Genomic DNA, 20,106 nt, shown 5'->3' on the forward strand with positions numbered 1-20,106 from the left:
CTGCACAGCGTATCACCATACATTTTGCTCACCATACAACACACCCACCATAGAGAGCTCATAGAGTGCTCATAAAACAATGCTGTCACTGCTCGCTTCATGCAAACCAATCCTGCTGCACTGATCCGCTGTCTCTTTTTACGGATGTCCACCATTATGCCTCTCTTCCCTTGTTATGACTGAGTACCCTCTAGCCAGTTTGCGGATGAGGCTTTTTAGCTGTGGTTTGAAGTCTGACTCCTGTGCCCCTCTGGTTTATTATTGACAGAACATTTGCCAGACTCTCTGGTGCTCTGTGAACGGCACGTGTCGCTCCAAGCTGGACGCTGCAGCAGATGGGACCAGATGTGGCGTAAACAAGGTTTGTGAACATATCATTTATGGTTCTCCACCCTCCCTCCCTCCACCACTCGCTCCCTCCCTCCGTAGGACTCTCGTCAAATCTTAGCTCATTGAGTGCACACTTCTTAACCCCTCCCCCCCTCCCTTGTTCAGTGTTCCTGTAAAGTGCTCTAAGGCATCACTCTACATTGAAGGATGTTATGTAAATGCAAGTTATTATCGTGTTCCTTGTAAATGTGAATGAAGCAGATTCATAGAATTACGTAGAGTGACACAGAATAAGGGTGTATCCACCGATGTGCTCTGATTATTGAGTTAATTGAGAAAGGGCTAAGACATGCAGTGGAGATTTATTATAACGCAGTGGGCATCCATTTAATCCCATCCTGCCTTATAGGGTGTTGTGATCTATACATGTGTGTAGCCGGACAGCTTGCTTCCTGCGAGCTGGATGGTTTCTTGCGTTAATAGAGAGAGAAAAAAGACTGATTTCTGGGTTTGTTGGGTTCCCATCGACATCAATTCCTGCTGTGTGAGCGAAGCAGGAAGTGACATCGCCAGTGACCTGATGGGCTGCAAATCGTCCATTCTCTTAGCACGGGGATCTAAAGATGGCCGACAGCCAACGTGAGCCAAGAGCCAGTAAACAACGCAACATTTAATCGACTTTGCAAACTAGACCTGAGAAACCTCCCTGTGTTTTGAATGGACTGTGCACTATCTCCCTGCAGTTGTCTCCCGTTTGTGAGATTCAGATCGCTCACAAAACAATCCTGGTCAGAAATACCTTAATTTACACTTTTTTGAGAAGCATAATAATAGATCACAAGATTGATTCGATGAAGAAGAAGATCTTTGGCCCATCCAATCTCATCCCTCCAGAACATCCATTCTACTGTCTCCTTAATCATACCATCAACTTGCTTTTTAAATGAGTCCCAGTGTCCTGGCTTCAACCACTCTTCCATGCACCCTGTTCCAGTTGTTATAGAATCATAGAATCAAAGAATATTACAGTACAGAAGGAGGCCAATTGGAAGAGCTACCAATCATTCCCACTCCCCATATCTTTACAATTTGTTTCTTTTCAAGTACTTATCTAATCCCCTTTTGAAAGTTGTTTTTGAATCTGTATCCATCACCTTTTCAGGCAGTGCATTCCAGACTGTAACTATTCTGTGTAAAAAAATATACTTCTCATCTCCCCTCTGGTACTTTTGCCAATTATTTTAAATCTATGTCCTCTGGTTACTGACCACCTGAAGTGCAAACAGTTTCTCCCTAACTACTCTATCAAAATCCCTCATAATTTTTAACAATTGTTAAAAATAACAATTTTTAACAAATTTTAAAACTGTTTCCACTGGCATGTAGGTCAGTAACCCGAGGACACCGATTTAAGATAGTTGTTAATAGAAACCGAGGGGAGGTTAGGATTTTTTTTTTCACCCAGCGAGTTGTTGGGATCTGGAATGCATTACCTGAAAAGGCAGTGGAAGCCGATTGAATAACAACTTTTAAGAGAGAAGTAGATGGGTATTTGGGGAGGACAGGATTGCAGGGCTATGGAGAGAAAGCAGGCCAGTGGGATTGAGTTGATTGCTCTTTTCGGAGCCAGTGCAGACACGATGGGCCGAATGCTCTCTTTCTATGTTTGATCCATGATTCTATGATTCACTGTATAATATAGTGGAGTCCTGTAGCTCAGTGGTTAGAGCACTCGCTTTGCAAGCGAGAGACCTGGATTCGATTTCCGGCAGAGTGAAACCTTGGGCAAGTTTCTTTACTCCACACACCTGATAATAATCCCTCAAGAAAAAATATATAAAATGGTCACTTCAATCCGTGACTGTTTGTGGGACACTGCTGTGTGCAATTGGCTGCCGCATTTCAGTATATTTTGTGAAGCGCTTTGAGACGTCCAGAAGACATGATAAGGCGCTCTATGAAATACAAGGATTATTATTATTATTATAGTGACTAATTGTAGGTGAACTCTGCAGCCATTTTACACACAGCAATGTCCCTCAAACAACCTGAAGTGAACCTGAAGTGAATGACCAGTTTTATCTGGGGAATTGTTGGTCTGGTCGCCAGGAGAAACTGCTTTTTCTTTTTGAATAGTGCCATGGGGTCTTTAACATTCATTTGTACATATAAACGGGACCTCGGTTTAACATCTCATCCGAAGATGGCATCTCCAACAATTCAGTGGAATGCAGCACTGTATTAAACCGAAGTTCTGTCTGCATGTTTCGGTGGACATTAAAGATATCTATTTGAAAAGAGAACAGATTTTCTCCCATTGTCCTGGCCAATAATACCCAGATAAAACTGATCATTCACTTCATGGCTGTTTGTGGGATATTTCTGGGTGCCATGTTCATCTACAGAATACACAGTCGTTACACTTTACAGTAAATCCTGTGAAAGAGACTTTTGAGAACGTGATTAGGCAATATATAAAAAGCAGGGATAATTGTTATTACGTATTCAAGACTGAGAATTCAAAAACTAAAGGAATTAAGGGATATGGGGATAGGGCAGGTAAATCGAATTAGGTTAGAAGATCAGCCATGTTCTTATTAAATGGTGGGGCAGGCTCGTGGGGCCGAATGGCCTACTCCTGCTCCTATTTCTTATGTTCTTCTGTTGCTGTATAAAGCAGTTTTCTTTGTACTTTTTGACTGATATGGAGATGTCTCGAATCAAAACTGCACATCCCAGTGGGAAGATCACAAGCACAATTGGTGAAGTTCCTTGGGTTAATTGGCATAAAGTACAAATGTTATGGTTAAAATTGCCAACTAAACTTTGTTATGTGGAGTGTTGTACTCTCTTATAGACTCAATATTGCTTCCACCTGGCTCTGTTCCGAAGAAAAATATAGTCAATTCATTTTACAGTATATCCTGTGAAACATATATATATGTGTGTATGTGAAGTGCTTTGAGATGTCTCGAAGACATGATAAGGCGCTACATCAAATGCAAGAATTATTATTAGTGAGTTGGTGTAGAGTTTGCGGCGTTGGTTATTTGTAAAGGTAGAGCCCTAAAGGAATCTCGACTTATGAGTATAATTTAAACTGAAATGGAGTACTGACTACTTGACCAGAACATTGATTTATTGTGGTTGGTATTAACTGAGATGTGCTGGGAATCCAGCTAATCAGAGAGGACACAGCTGTGTGAGGACAGAAAGCTTTAACTCCCGCCCTCTCAACTTTGGATCCCCAAATTTCATTCACAAACTCGGAAGAGAGGTTCAGCCCATTCGACCTCATCCATCCACAACACGCTGCCTATATCATCGAGCTGTGTGACAGTCTGCCTCAGTCGGAAACATTCTCACCTCTCGTAACTTCAATGCCCCACGTCAGGACTTTGAACTCACATCATCCAAGCTGATCCTCCAGTGCAGTGGATTAAATCAATTATAATTAATAATAATCCTTGCATTTGATATTAGCATTTGATATGCTGTAGATGCACTATTCCCCATCATTAAATAACACAAAGAACAAGTTAAGGAATTTCCCACGAGAACAGGAGAGGGGTCTCATCTGAATCGCAAGGTAACCAGAAGCTAAATTCAAGATTCTACTTAATAATGCAAGATGATCTAGAAAGAAAGGCTCTGCTTAATATTGAATGCTGTCTTGCAGGCAGTTAAGGTGGCAGATAAATACACAGTGACTACACTTTAAGTGGATCCTGTGTGTCAATCAAGGATTTGCTCAGGGGTAGGAGGGTGACCGAAGGCGCTGTCAAAGAGGAGGGTCTAGAAATGGCCTTGAAGGTGGCAAGCGAGGATGCGAGGTGAAGGGTCTGTGAGATGGAGTTCCAAAAGGTGGGGCAGAGAGGTTGAAGGCCCGACCACCAATGGTGGGACGGGCCGGATGGGGGACATGGAGCAGGTCAGAGTCTGCTGAGTGGAAAGGTCGGTATGGAGTTAGCAGGTCACAAAGGTAGGGAGGAGCAAGACCATGGAGCGCTTTGAAAGTGAGGACGAGGATTTTCAAATCTATCTTCTGGAGGACGGGGAGCCAATGGAGCCGGGAGAGAATGGGAGAGACAGATGCACGGAGCTTGAATCTTTCCCCCTTCCTGGCAACCTGTTCCAGTCATTAATTACCCTCAACTGTCCATTTGACCAGTTGGCAAGCCTGTAACAATGTGGGTCGATGGTGTCAGGCAACACCTGTTTCTGCAGCTGCAGCTCACGCTTCTGCATTCAAAAGGCAAAGATTCCTCTTTGCAAAGCTGAACGCACCACTACTCCTCACAGCATCAGCAGCCTGGAATCTTGCCAACTACACCCAGGAGGCTCAAAAGAAGCCAATGAGGGACACTCAAAGCCGTTCGTTGGAAGCTGTGGGAAACCTTCTCCATCTGTTTTGTCTTCCAGCCTTTTGGCAATCTTTAATGTTGTGAAGCGTGAAGGAAAGATCCTGCGCTTCTCCAGTAATTTTTGCTTATGGACAGCATGGATTTCCCTGCAGCCTTTTCAAGACAAACAAGCTGGCTTGTGGTGTGGTGAAAGAAAGCTTTTTTCTTATTCTGGGGAACAGTCGGCTCACACGCCGGGGAATTGCCCTTGTCTTTTATCACCAGGCCGGGGGGGTCTCTATTGTCCATCAAACAGGCACAAATGGGACCTTGGTTTAACATCTCATCTGAATGACAGCACCTCTGATTGCTACTCTCCACCCTCTCCCCCCGCAACATCCCCTCCATATACTGCCCTGGAGTTCCAGTGTGCAGTTTATGAGCTGAACTTCTAGGGGAGGGGTACTTAAACCTTCCTCCCCAGCTCTCCCCACAAGCCTCTGGCCCAGAGGCGAGATGGAGCCATGCTCACATCTGTTCTTGACACAGATGTCATTCACAGCTATGTCCTAATTTTCAAGGGAAGACAGGGAATAACTGAGGCACGTTACAACTTTCTACAGGAACTGAATTAAAAGTTTGTGTTCTTATTAAAATGTATTATCTGCTTTGTGAGCAGTATACGAGAACCTCTGGAGATTCCTGCCTCAGTCACTCTGCCTTGTGCACTCTATCCTTTCTTCAGATCGCACCAGAAGACTTTCCTCTTTGAACATGCCTCCAGTCACCTCCCCTTTCTCCGATATGAATGCACCAAATTTCCTCTTAAATCTGTTGATTTTTTTTTGCTTTGACCATACCTTTCAGCAATCTTTATACTCCACAATGGTCTCCATCCATCTTTTCGCCCACTCCCCATTACTCCTCTATAATTCCTTCTCTCACATGTGTATAATAAAATAATGATCATTGCATTTGATATAGCACCTTATCACATATTCGAGGTGTTTGTAACTTGAAATGACTGTATACTTTATGTGTGCGAAGCCTGCACAACAGTGTCCCACAAACACTCATGGATTGAGTTACTCATTTATTATTATTTATTTAAAGGAATTATTACCCCCCAGCAAAAGCGATCCGCCAATTGACGAACAACCGGGTATCTACTTACTGCTAGTTAAACAGAGGCGTGCAGAGTAAGGAAACTTATCCAACATTTTGCCCTGCTGGGAATCAAACCCAGGTTTCCACTTGCGAGGCGAGTGCTCTAACCACTGAGCTACAGGAATCTACAATGCTTAAATTGAGCATCGTTGAAAGCGTTTGTAAGACTATGGCATCCCTTAGCTGTTGTTATTTGACAGTACCAGTGCATTGTGGTACAATGTGCTAGTGATGGTGGACTATTGAGTGAATTGTAAGCAATATCTCACCAACAGCTGCGAAGTGAGTGACCAATTTTTATTTGGGGGATTGTTGACCATGACAGTAAAACTCCCTTCTCTTTTCGAAAAGTGCCATGGGATCTTTAACATCCACCTGAACAGGTAGATAAGACCTTAGTTTAATAATAATAGTAAATATTAATGCTTGCATTTAATACAGTGCTTTCACATTGTCGAGACGTCTCAAATTGCTTCACAGGATACACTGTAAAGTGGATGGACTGTATTTTGTGAATGGTATGCGGCAGTCAATTACATACAATATCTCACAAACAGCCATGGAGTGAGTGACCAATTTTATTTGGGGGATTGTTGGCCAGTATAGTGGGAGAAACTCCCTTCTCCTTTCAAATAGTGCCACGGGATCTTTAACGTCCCCCTGATGGAACTCAGTTTAACGTCTCATCAAAGGGTTGGCACCTCCAACAATGCGACACACCCCCAGCACCGCATTGGAGTATCAGTTGTAGTTCCAAGTCCCGACGTGAAGCTTGAACCCAACGACCTTCTGACTTGGAGGCGAGGGTGCTACCATTGCGCCAGACTGACACACAATGTTATCTGAAGGGCGGCATCTCCGACAATGTAGTGCATCCCCTAGCAATGCACTGGTGTGTCAGCCAAATTCCCAATGTGGGGCTTGAACCCACAACCTTCTGACTTCAGAGGCAAGAGTACTGCTGACTGAGCCAGACTGATACAGGTGAAACATCTATCAAAACAAGTAAACAACTTGTTCCCTTTTACCTTCCAGTCTCAGTATTAGATTCCAAGCTTCTCCTACAAGGTCACATATCCACAGCATTTGCCAGCTCTGTAAATCCGCAATGCTGGGTGGGAGGAAGTGGATGGGGTGGGGGATCAATTCCTGGAAATAGCCAAGATAAGAACACCATTAAGAAAATATTGTTTTCGCCTTCTAACTGTTACCAAGGCTTGTGGAACACAATAAAGACTATTCCCATGCTCCCTTCACGCTTCTTAATGATTCTGTAGCTCCATAAAGCACAAACACACTCACACACACGTCTCATTCCAGACAACAACCAGCCAGAGATTTAGGGGGAATTAACTCATTTCAATGACGTTCTCGATGATCTGAAATGGATACTTTGCAATCATTTTCCAGGGAATCTTTCGCTCTCTTAAACGGTTAGCACAGGCTGTTCAAACCAACTAAAGTTGAAATGTGGAAATACATTCAGGTTTCTATGCAGGGTGATGAAATAATGAAACTGTGCAATTGGTGCAAAATTCATACACGACCTTGACAGACATTTACTCTTAAGTATAAAAATAATTAACAACTAGAAGGGGAAAGATTGCCAGGACGGGTGGTTGAGGCCAGGACACTAGATGTATTTAAAAAGCACTGGATGTTGTGATGGGGGGACAGGAGGGTGGGTGCCCTGGGAGCATGAGATTGGATGACCGGTCTTGTGATCTGGTGACAGGAATCATAATCCTTACATTTGATGTAGCACCTTTCATGTCAGGAGGACGTCTCAAAACGCTTCACAGAACTTTTGTACTGTGAAGTGACTGTATATTGTTTAGGTGATCCCACAACTAATTTACCAACAACAATGTTTCACAAACAGCCGGTTTAACGTCACAACATCCATCTGAAGTACGGCACCTCTAACAGTGCAGTGCTCCACCAACACCTATGTGATTATGAAACCATGAAAGTGATGTAAAATTTACACAAAGCATTGCATTATTGCACTAGTGCCAATAACGTCACATCTGAAGGATGTGTGATAATTGTTTGGGAATATCAGTCTAACTCACTCTGAAGCGACAACAACTTACATTTACATCAGACCTTTCACGTAGGATACTGTCTAACAAAGACGGGAGGAAAGAGCATGTATTTCGCCCACAAAATGCAGTCAATCCACTGTACAGTACATTTTGTGAATTGCTTTGAAACATCTCAAGAGCGTGATAAGGGGCTGCCTGCCCGACCGACCGACCGAGCTGTTCACAGGTCACAGAAGTCTTTCTCCGTGACCTCACACTCACACTGTTTTCGTGTTGGCAAAACACCGACTCTTTCTGCAACACAGCAGCCTTAAACTCTGCAAATAAATTTATATAAGCTCATAAATAAAGTGCTAGGAGAGTTTTGCAATGTTCTTAAATATTTCAAGATGTTTTTTTTTGGAGGAGGCTAACTTGGTGGGGGGTTTGTGGGAGTAAAAGATGGGGGGAAGGGGAGTGAAACTAATGCCTGGCTCCTGTTGATTTACTCTGAAGCGTCGCCAAAGGAAATGTTGTCTTTTAATCCCTTGGCGGGATATATCCACAGGACAATCGAATAATTTAGTGAATTCCTTTCTTCCATCTCGAACAGTCTTTCTATTTCTCTAGTTTCGCGGAATAAATCTTTATTTTAAATAATAATCACAATAATAATACTTGCAATTGGTATAGCGTCTTTCGCTCAGTATCAAAGCGCTGTTTGTTTTGTGTGTTAACAAGGCAGTCAGTTTTCTCACAGAACTATCCCCAGGAACAGCCATAATAAGTCATAATAACAATAATTATAATCCTTGCATTTGATAAAGCGCCTTATCACGTCGTTGAAATGTCTCAAAGTATTTCACACAATACATTGTAAAGTGAATTGCCTTGTTTATTTTGTGGGCGAAACACGGCAGCCAATTGCACACATCAGCGTCCCACAAACAATCATGGATTCAGTGACCACATTTTTTTGAGGGATTATTATCCCGGGAAAGCGATCTGCCAACTGGGTTCCTACTTACTGCTAGGTAAACAGAGGCGTATGGAGTAAGGAAATTTGCCTAAGGTTTTACCTAAGGAATCAAATCAGGTTCCTCTTGCTTGCGAGGCGAGCAAATCACTGCAGTATGGGAATCCCTCCATGAAGTGAATGAGCAATTTTATTTAGATGATTAGGACACCAGGAGAATCTCCCTTCTCTGTTTGCGTAATGTCTACCTGAAACAGGGAGACAGGACCTCGGTTTGACTTCATCCAAAAGACGGCACCTCTGACAAAGTAGCACTCCCCCAGCACTGCACTGGGGGTGTGGAGTCCTGTAGCTGAGTGGTTAGAGCACTCGCCTCGCAAATGAGAGACCTGGGTTCAATTCCTGGCAGGGTGAAATGTTGGCCAAGATTCCTTACTCCACACGCCTCTGTTTACCTAGCAGTAAGTAGAAATCTGGTTATCAGTCGATTGGTGGATCACCTTCCGGGGTAATAATTCCTTCAAAACAAAAATCGGTCATTCAATCCATGTCTGTGTGTGGGAAGTTGCTGTGTGCCACTGGCTGCTGTGTTTTGCCCAGAAAATATACAAATTCACAGTATATTCTGTGAAGCGCTTTGAGATGTCTCGAAGACGTGATGCGGTGCTATATCAAATGCAAGGATTATATTATTGGAATGTCAACATACATCTAGATTGTGAGTGGTAACCTGGGGCTTGAACCCACAACCTTCAGACACAGAGAAGAGTGTGCTACCAACTCAGACAGGCTGACACCCAAAGATGCCAGCACCATGGTAATGATTTTACACTGGCTGGACTACATACGTACAAGCAATGGAGGGTGGTGTAGAAGGACCAGGTGCGAGAACCCTGGATGATTTTCCCCTCCCTTGGGAAAGGAACGTGAATGAAAATATATTTTTGGATGTTGTGTTAGGGTTTCCCATGGGTCACAGCTGGTAATGGTTGAAAGACACTCACTTATTCCTCATTCTAAAGACGGAGGAATGCGGGATTGGCACAGAGTTAGCGTGAAGAATGAGAAGAATCCTTGAAATTGATGTGAACTTGATGTGACATCCACAACATCGAGACCTTCTCAAAACAATTCCCAAAATTTCTGTTAAGCGTCGTGAATTCTGTGTATTCTGTAGGCAAACGTGGCAGCAGTTTCGATTGGGATGTCCTTCTGATGTGAAAGGTGCTATGTAAATGTAAATTTGTATTGTACTTTGTAGTGTATTGTACCACACATAACCATGAATGACCAATTTTATGGGAACATGTCAAGTCTAGGCTAACTCTCCAATGCAGTGTTGGGGGGGCACAGGCTGTGCTACATTATTGTCCTTCAGATTGGATGTTAAACCAAACTCCTTCCATGGCACTTTTCGAAAAGAGAAGGAAGTTTCTCTCTCCCGGTGTCCTGGCCAACAATCCCCCAAATTAAAACTGATCACTCACTTCATGCCTGTTTGTGGGACCTTGCTGTGCTCAAAATTGCTGCTGTGTTTATCTACAAAATCCACAGTTACTACACTTTACAGTAATTCCTTTGAAGCATTTTGAGACAACACACTGACATGAAAGGCAAAAAAACAAATGCAAGGATTACTATTATTATTTACTTTATCCAAAGCCCTAATAATATTGAATACCTCAAAGTAGTCTTATTTCAGTCTCTGTTCTGTTTTATACTAATTATTTATAAAATGATTGCATTTCACGTAGCGCCTTATCATGTCGTCGATACGTCTCAAAGTGCTTCATTGGATTGACTGCATAAAAATAGTAGTAGAAGCATAAAGCATTAGGATTAAAATAAGATATTTTGGGGGGATCAAACCTGGGTTTAGTTACAAATGCAATCCTCTTACATGTAAACTCCCGTTGTGTTCCTTTTTCGTATTCCCAGTTCTGCAGGAGGCTGAAAGCGGATAAAACAAACTTAACAAACCAGCCAGCTAAGCCCTTGATTGATGTAATGAGTCTGAGGTTGCATTGCAGGCAGTGAATTGCAATCTACGCACACCAGCCAAGTCGCAAGCATCAAGAGCCTCAGTCACTTATATTGATTGAAACACTGAAATCCTTTGATTTATATGCCTCTTTTTTTTATGATTATGGACGTGCAATTATTTTCTTCTAATATTCTCTCCTCCATTTCCTCTCTCTGCCTCTCTGCGTCACTGCCCTGCTCTGATGGTAACAAGGTAATGGGCCTCTCTACAGGCTGAGCACTAACTCCACAAAATATAATAATTATGATGTGATCACTTCAATCCACGACTGTTTGTGGGACACTGATGTGATGTAATTGGCTGCCGCATTTCGCCCACAAAATATACAGTCAATTCACTTTACAGTATATTCTGTGAAGCGCTTTGAGATGTCTCAAAGATGTGATGAGGCGCTATATCAAATGCAACGATTATTATTATTGTCAAGCCCTTTGAGGTTTTCTTCCGACTTGTGGAGATCATAAACTGTTCTGTGTGTATTGTAACTCATTCCAAGATGCAACCCAGTGTGAAGGGCGCTATATAAATGCAAGTTGTTGAATTGTTGTAATGCAGTGATTGCATTTACCTTCCAGTGGTGCTTTAATGGCGAGTGTGTGACCGTTGGCAATCGGCCGGACACGATCGATGGAGGATGGGGGGCCTGGAGCATCTGGGCCCACTGTACCCGCACGTGTGGAGCTGGGGTTCAAGCCGCGGAGAGGCAGTGCAGCAACCCAGTGTGAGTACAACCCCACGCTTCCCCCATGACCACCTCAACACCTACCCAACCCCACAGCCCAGATCCTGTGATTTCGCCCACAAAAAATGCTGTCAATTCACATCACAGTCTATTCTGTGAAGAACTCTGAGACGTCTCAACCGCATGATAAGACTCTGTACGCAAGGATTATTATCATTATTATGCTGTGATACATCCATGCTTTCCAATAGTATCACAGGCTCATTAGCACTCACTTGAGGAGGAGAGATTCTGCACTTTGGTTCTCATGCGAAGGTATCTTATGACAGCTCAGCGCTCCCTCAGCACTGCACTGCACTGGAGTGTCAACCTAGACCATGAGCTCAGATTCTGACATGGGCGCGGGTTGCATTCAGCAAAAACTTTCATTCAGCAGTTGCCAACCTGTGCCTTAGCGGGCTCCAGCCTGCTTCAATTCCTCCGCCTTTCTCGCCTCACTATCAGTGGGCGGGGCTTCCGCCACTCTGCACCCACCCTCTGGAACTCCATCCCGCAGTCCGTCCATCTCGTCTCCTCCCTCGCCACCTTCAAGACCGTGCTTTCAATCTCCCTGCTTCCCCCTCCCACATCCCGACACTCAACTCCGTAACTCTGTCTGTCCAGCACCTTGGGACGACCTCTCGACGAGAAAGACGCTATATAAATGTAATTTTGTTGTTGTTGTAATACTTTCCAGAATTAGGTAAGCAGGATGTGTCCCACCAGCGAGGGATAACGCAATCCAATCGAACAATCTATCTCTGGGATTTCCACGTGTAGGTGGGATGCATGGAATTCTCAGTTTGCCTTCGGTACTCTTTAATAATAACCAAAAAAAAAACCAAAAATAATGATCGGGTAGGATACCAAGCAAAGGAGACTGGGGAAGGGGAGGTGACCATAGTCACAGTTGAAGAGGTAGGTGTGATTTAAAGACGGATAAGCAGAGGCGAGAAGAAGGGAATTCGAGAGGTTGGAGGCGTAACAGCTGGAAAATATCAGAGATAAAACTTTCCAAACTCCTGATCCAATGGCTAGCAACTGAACCAAACTGGCACCTCATGCAAGTATTTTTTTTTGGTGTGTCCAGTGTGCATTGGGGTAACTGCTGGAGTCTAACCAGCTAAAAACTCATAGCTTGCCATTGATGGTACTGTCTGGCAAGCTTTCCTGCTGCTTATCCAGCTGGGACCACCCTACCTGTTACGGTTTTGGCTTGCAGTGTTAATAGGAACTGATTGGGAGGCTCCTAATAACACTGCTGCCAGTGTAAATACTAAATAGCAAATTGTTAGTAGAATAACCTGAATTGAGTTTAATTCATTTGATGCTAAGATCAGCAATAGGTCCAGGAAATTGCTGCAGGGGTGAACATGTTTTCATCCTTCGCACACCAGGGCTGAAATATACAGTATGTTACTGCAGTGAAGAAACTCCATTGTCAGCTGTTGCTTTATTGCAGCGACATAAATCCTACAAAATTATCACTGAGGTCTTGGAAATAAAAGACAAAGCAATTTAAGTAGTCCCAATACGTCAGGCATAATCTATCCATTCTCCTCCCATTGCCTCGCTCATGCCAATAAACACATTCATCAAGCAGCAGAATAGGGCCAGGTGACACCAGCAGGGAGCAAGGGAGGGAAGGATGGAGCGAGGAAGGGGAGAGGGAGCGAGCACGGGAGGGAACAAGGAAGGGAGAGGAGGAAGGGAGAGAGCGAAAAGGGAGGGAGAGAGCAAAGCAGGGAGGAAGGTAGAGAGCCAGGAAGGCAGGGAGGGAGAAAGGAAGGGAGGGAAGGAGGGAGCGAGAGGGGGAAGAGAGGGAGGGAGCGACAAAGGGAGAGCGCAAGGGATGGAGGGTGAGAAAGAGCCAGGTAGGTAGGGAGGGAGGGAACAAAGAAGGAAAGGAGGGAGGGAGCAAAGAAGAGAGGGAAGGAGAGTGCGAGGAGCAAGGGAAAGTGGGAAAGAGCAAAGAGCAAGGGAGGGAGGAACGAGGAGGATGGGAAAGAGAAAGAACAACAAAATGTCAAGAATACTGTTAATTAATAAAAGCAGTGCTTCTCCACAGTGGTGGCGTTTAGACGTTTGGGTTTGCCTTACCAATCTTATTATCGTGTCAATGGTCCCTTCGCACCTGTCCAATATCTAGACCACTCTCTCTCGAGGTCTCACATGACAAGCAGCCACTACTTGTCCAAATCTATTGGATGAAGCAAAGAGAATCAAACTATCTTGGGACGTCCTCCCGACGTGAAAGACGCTCTATAAATGGAATCTTGTTGTTGTTGTTAAGAGAAACTTGCTCTATTATGAGGGAGAAGGGATTAACGGGGTATAGGAGAGGGCAATAATAATAATAATAATAATCCTTGCATTTGATATAGGACCTTATCACATCTTCAAAACGTCTCAAAACATGGCAGTCAATAATCATGGATTGAGTGAACAAATTACTATTATTATATATATAGTTTGAAGGGATTATTATCCACGAAAAAGCGATCCGCCAATCGACTAACCAGGTTCCTACTTACTAGTAGATAAACAGAGATGTGTGGAGTAAGGAAACTTACCTAATGTTTTGCTCTAGCCGGGAATAGAACCCAGGTCCTCTAACCAACACACAACAGGACGTCAAGTTTGCCATTGCTGGTCTGCTGACATCTCTAGCTGCAGTGGGAACTTGGACTATTGTTGTCAAAGCCTAGACCCAAATCCCCTTAATGATCAGCTTTCTGTTCCATGCCTTCTTATCTTCAAGCAACTGTCTTAGATGAAGGAAATATTGATCTCAGATGCTGTGGCATTTGCAGGCAGATTGATTCAGTTTACACTGGAGACCTTGAGCATTTATAATGATAATATTGTGATAATATACTAATAATAATTCTTCCATTCAGCCACTTCTTGGGTGTCTGTGGCTGCAATATTCACTGTCACTACATTTCATATCCCGTGAAGCGTCCTCATTATGTAAACATTGCAATATCAAATGCAAGGAATATTATAATAAATATTGTTCATGTCCCACACTTTGGGATGTCTTGCCGCATTGAAAGGCACTTATGTGAATTAAATTTCCTGTGGTTGTTTAATTACTGTTTGGTGGATCAGAGTTGTACAGAGTCCCATAGTGTAGGAGTTAAGACTCACCTCGCAAGCGAGAAGTCTCAGTTTGATTCCTTTGGCAAGTTTCCTTACTCCAAATGCCTCTGTTTACCTAATAGTAAGTAGAAACCGGGTTCCTTGTCAACTGGTGGACCGCTTTCCTGGGGAAATGGTTTGTGTGTCAGCCTGGTGCAGTGGTTGTACTCTTACCTCTGAGTGAGAAGATTGTGGGATCAACCCCCACGTCGACAATCATATATTCTAAGCTGACACTCCAATGTATGAGGGGTGTGAGGTGGGGAGTTTGCATTGTCGGAGGTGCTGTCCTTCGGATGAGAAGTTAAATCAAGGTCCCTATATAGGTGGACATAAAGATCCCATCGTATTATACGAAACGAGAAGGGGGATTTCTCCCGGTGTCCTGGCCAACAATCCCTCCAAATAAAATTGGTCATTCACTCCATGGCTGTTTATGGAACATTGTTGCAACCAACTGGCTGCTGCATTCACCCACAAAAACACACAGTCACTGCACTTTACAGTACACCCTGTGAGACAGCTTTGAGACATTTCAATGACGTGATAAAGCGCTATATCAAATGCAAGGTTTATTACTATTATTATCAGCACAGGTGGTTTCCGAGAATGTAAATGATGCTGATATCTTCTGCTGCTTCTGTGTCTGGAACACTTTAATAAGACTTTGGTTTACGAAGGTGTTTGCCTTTTTCATTGAAAACCAGTGACGTGAATGGCTCCATGGCAAACTGACAAAATGCACAGTCATTTCTCACAATTCCTTTGTGGCTGCTGCCTTCAGATCTGTGCCCACGTAAATTTTCTGTGCCAGTTTCTATAGCGCCTGTGTAAACAATGGTATCTCACCAGCCAGAATGTACTATCAAGCGGATCAGGAGTGGGCAGACAGCTGCATGGGGAGAATCAAACATTTGCTCAGCGTGGCGGCTGAACAGAAGATGTTAAAGACTAATCCATTTCGGAGTGGAACAACAAAACAAGACAATGGCTTTGACTTCACAAATGCTGAAAGGCTGCAATGAGCAGTGATCAAAAACAGCCACAATCTGGGATTCCACCTTGTCTTAAACCTGCGAAGGGACTGCCCGACCAAACAATCTCTTCACCCCCCCCCCCCCGGTCCAGGGAGAAAAATCCTTCACTTACGTCACTGCTGTTTCTGTGACTTTTGCTGTGCACAAATTCTGCGCCGTGTTTGCGTACAAAAATGGAGGGAGGAGAGTGACCAAAAGCATGGTCGAAGAAGAGGGTCTTGAGACGGATTTTGAAGGAGGCAAGGTAGGGGGTGAGGTGGAGGGACTGCGGGATGAACTTCCAGAGGGTGGGGGCAGAGTGGCCGAAGGCCCGCCCGCCAATGGTGGGGCCGGTGAGGCGGGGGATGTGAAGCAGGCTGGATCATGCTGAGCGGAGGGAGCGAGCAGGTTGGTAGGGGGGGTTAGGAGGTCTCAGAGGTATGGGGAGGAAAACCATGGAGGGCTTTACTGTGAAGTGTAGTTCCTCTGTATTTGTAAGCCAGCATATCAGCCAATTTGTGCCACAAACAGCCTCTAAGTGACTAAAACAATTTTACCTGGTGGATTATTGACCAGGACACTGGGAAAAACTCCCTTCTTTTTGAACAGTACCATGGGATCTTTAACGTTTACCTGAAAAGGCAGACGGGACCTTGATTTATCATCTCATTCAAAGGAATGCACCACTGACAAGGCAACCCCCACCCCACTTCTGCCCGGACCTGTATTGAAGTGTCAGTTTGGACTGTATGACTTCCAAGTCCCAATTTGGGGCTCGAACTCACAACCTTCGGACTCAGTGGTGAGAGTGCTACCAACTGAGCCCGGTTGACAATAGACTGAACCTGCTCTGGCAACCTGATTTGTCTACCGGAGTCATATTTTAAATATCACAATGGAGAACCTTTTAGCTAACGTTTGCTTTTCCTCTTAGGCCCAGGTTTGGGGGGAAGTATTGTATCGGAAAACGCAGGCGCTATCGCGTGTGTAACACTGAGGCATGTCCTCCGGATAAACCGTCTTTCCGGCAGATGCAGTGCAGTGAGTTTGACATGGTCCTGTACAAGAACTCGCTCTACACTTGGGTTCCAGTCTATAATACTGGTATGTACTGCATCACCCCAACATTTGTGCTTAAACTTCTTATCTCTGATCTCATGCTGTGTAGAGATTATAGAAAACAAGAGGCCACTCAGCTCATTGAGTCTGTTCTGTCAGTTTATTGGATCATGACAGATCTTTTAAACCCATTGCTATACATCTTTCTCTCTCCCATCCTCTCTCTGGTCCACCTTGCAACCTCTCTCCCTTCTCCCACCATCTCTCCATCCCTTCTCCCTTCCACCCGCCTCCCTCCCTCCTTCCTTCCCTCTGTTCTTCCCTCTCTCCTTTCATCCCTTCCACTCCCTTCTTCCCCTCTCCTCCCTCTCCCACTCCCTCCCTTGCTCTCCCCCTCATTCCCTCCGCCTCCCCCTCCTCTAAATCCCACCACCTCCTGTGCTGTAATTCTCTGGTTTTCTGGGTGTTGTAACAATTTCCCAATCTTTCCAGTTAATCCCTGTGAGCTGCACTGCCGGCCCATTGAAGGGGAATTCTCCGAGAAGATGCTGGATGCGGTGATTGACGGCACCTTGTGCTATGAGATTGCAAACAAAAGGGATATCTGCATCAATGGCATATGTAAGGTAGAGTTGGGTATGTTTGCTCTGTCAAATGTGAAAGCTTTAGTCTCCTCCTCTTAATAATCCTTGCATTTGATATAGCGCTTTTCACGTCTTCTAGGCGTCTCAAAGCGCTTCACAGAATATGCTGTAAAGTGAATTGACTGTATATTTGTGGGCGAAACGCGGCAGCCAATTGCGCACAGCAGTGTCCCACAAACAGTCATGGATTGAAAATGACCAATTTATTATTGTTTTTGTTTTCTGGAGGAATTATTATTAGGTGTGTGGAGTAAGGAAACTTGCCCAAGGTTTTGCCCTGCCTGGGATTGAACCCTGGTGTCTCGCTTGCAAGGCGAGTGCTCTTACCACTGAGCTACAGGACTTCATGTCTAAGTGACAGGCAGACATTAGCATTGCTTGCTGACAGTAATAATAATAATCCTTCCTTTTGATATAAGCCTTTCACGTTGGGAGGACCTTATGGCAGCCAAATGCACAGGATAGGAAAACAATAATAATCCTTGCATTTGATCTGTGACTTATTGCATCGTTGAGTCTCAAAGTGTTTCAGGGGATATTTTCGTGTCATGTCGTGTGTTAGCCTGGCACTCTCGCCTCTGAGTCAGAAGATTGCAGGTTCAAGCCGCACATCAGGACTTCAAATTATGTAGTCTAAGCTGAAACTCCAATGCAATGTTGGGGATGTGTTGCATTGTCGGAGGTGGTGTTCTTCAGATGAAACGTTAAACTCTCTGAATGTTCAAGTATGTTAAACATCCAATGGCACAGTCAAAAAGAGAACTGTGTTTCTCCCGGTGTCCTGGCCAGCAATCTCCAAAATAAAATTGTTCACTTACTCCCATGGTTGTTTGTGGCACATTGCTGTGCCCAAACTGGCTACCGTGTTTCACGCACAAAATATACAGTCAATCCACTTCAATCCTGTGACGTGCTTTGAGATAACTCAAAGACATGATAAGGTGCTCCATCGAATGCAAGGATTATTATTATTATTATTTTGGGTATGGCTTGTGGGGATCTGAACTCAACCATTTGTCAATGCATTCCAGCATCCTGCTTATTTTGCTCATTGCTGCCTTGCACTGTTTGACATGATGATTTACAAGTTATCCAACGCATGTCAAATTGCTTTCAACAAGAGTAGCATAGATCAGTAAACCCAGATACCAAGAGCAGAGATTGACAAAAGAGCAAAGTGAGAATTGTTGTTTTCGAGAACAGTGGAGATATAGAACACCTTTACTTCAACTAACTCAGGCCTGCTGTGTTCCCCCCCGACCCCTTCATTCGCTGCACTCCGAACCTCTGGAACTCCTTCCCTCAAAATCTCTGCTCCTTCATCGATCTTTAAATCTCAGCTGAAGACCAACTTGAGATGTGCCATGAAGGAGACAAGGGAGGGAGTGAGATGAAGGGGATGTGGGATAGAGTTCCAAAGGGTGGGGACAGAGAGGCTGAAGGTTCGAGCACTGATGGTGGGGTGGGCCTGTTGGGGGATGTGGAGCAGGCTGGAGCCTGCTGAGCGGAGGGAGCGGACAGGTTGATATGGGGTTAACAGGTCACAGAGGTAGGAAGGAGCAAGGCCATGGAGGGCCTTGAAGGCGAGGATGAGAATTTTGAATTCTATCCTCTGAGGAATGGGGAGTCAGTGAAGCCGGGTGGAGTTGATGGTGTCATGGAGCCTGGTGCAGAAGAAGACACGAGCTGTAGAGTTCAGGATGATCTGCAGCTTGTGGAGGGAAGAGTTGGAAAGACCGACAAGAAGGTAATTGGCGTAGTCGAGCCTGGATGTGCTTAACTTCCATGAAATGAGTGATCAGTTTATCTGGGGGATTGTTGACCAGGACAATGGGGCAAACTCCCTTCTCTTTTAGAATAGTGCCATGTAGATCTTTAATGTGCACTGGAACAGGCAGACAGGATCCCGATTGAATATCTCATCTAAAAGCACATTGCATTGCAGTGTCAGCCTAGACTATATAAGTTCCAAGTCCTGACTTGGTGCTTGAACCCACAATCATAGGGTCAGTGGAGGAGCAAAGGGCCAGGGAAGAGGGAAGGATGATGGCAATATGGAAGGAGATATTGGTGTGAATGGGACAAGAACTTACATTTCTACAGGCCCTTTCACGTGGGGAGCGCATCTCAAAGTGCGTTACACGGGTGTCTGGGAGCCTATGATGGCAGTAGGGGGAACCGAATGGTAAGGTGACTGAAAACCGGGTTGAATAAGTCTTAAGGCAGGGAGAGGGGCGAGACAGACACTCGGGGAAGGAGTTCCAAAAAGCGGGAGCAGAATGGTTAAAAGCTTGCTCATCAATAATGGAGTTAGGTTGGTCAGGGAACGTGAAGCAAGCCGGTGATGGGGAGGTGGTCAATGGAGAGACAGTGGAACTGAGCAAGGATGGGGAGGTGGTGAGTCTCACAGAGCCACAGGATTTGAAACAATGCAAGACTAGGTCTAAGTGGAGTTCCACTGATAATAAAAATAATAATAATAATAATATTAATAATAATAATCCTTGCATTTGATATAGCGCCTTATCATGTCTTCGAGACGTCTTCAAGGCACTTCACAGAATATACTGTAAAGTGAATTGACTACACATTTTATGGGCAGAATTTATTTTATGATAAATTTACATAGATTGGG

The 20,106-nt window shown here is 44.4% G+C and overlaps 1 protein-coding gene across 1 annotated transcript in view; it reads left to right on the plus strand.

The window, feature by feature from the left end:
* The window catches only part of LOC103184889 (A disintegrin and metalloproteinase with thrombospondin motifs 12-like), a 201,510-nt gene that overhangs the window by 102,986 nt on the left and 78,418 nt on the right, over positions 1-20,106 (plus strand). The window contains 4 exon segments of the mRNA XM_042331953.1: positions 269-361; positions 11,463-11,608; positions 16,703-16,872; positions 17,320-17,453. Of these exon segments, the coding sequence (XP_042187887.1) occupies positions 269-361; positions 11,463-11,608; positions 16,703-16,872; positions 17,320-17,453 (543 nt within the window).

This window comes from Callorhinchus milii, unplaced genomic scaffold, assembly GCF_018977255.1.
Source record: "Callorhinchus milii isolate IMCB2004 unplaced genomic scaffold, IMCB_Cmil_1.0 Scaffold1, whole genome shotgun sequence".
NCBI classification, from domain to species: domain Eukaryota; kingdom Metazoa; phylum Chordata; class Chondrichthyes; order Chimaeriformes; family Callorhinchidae; genus Callorhinchus; species Callorhinchus milii.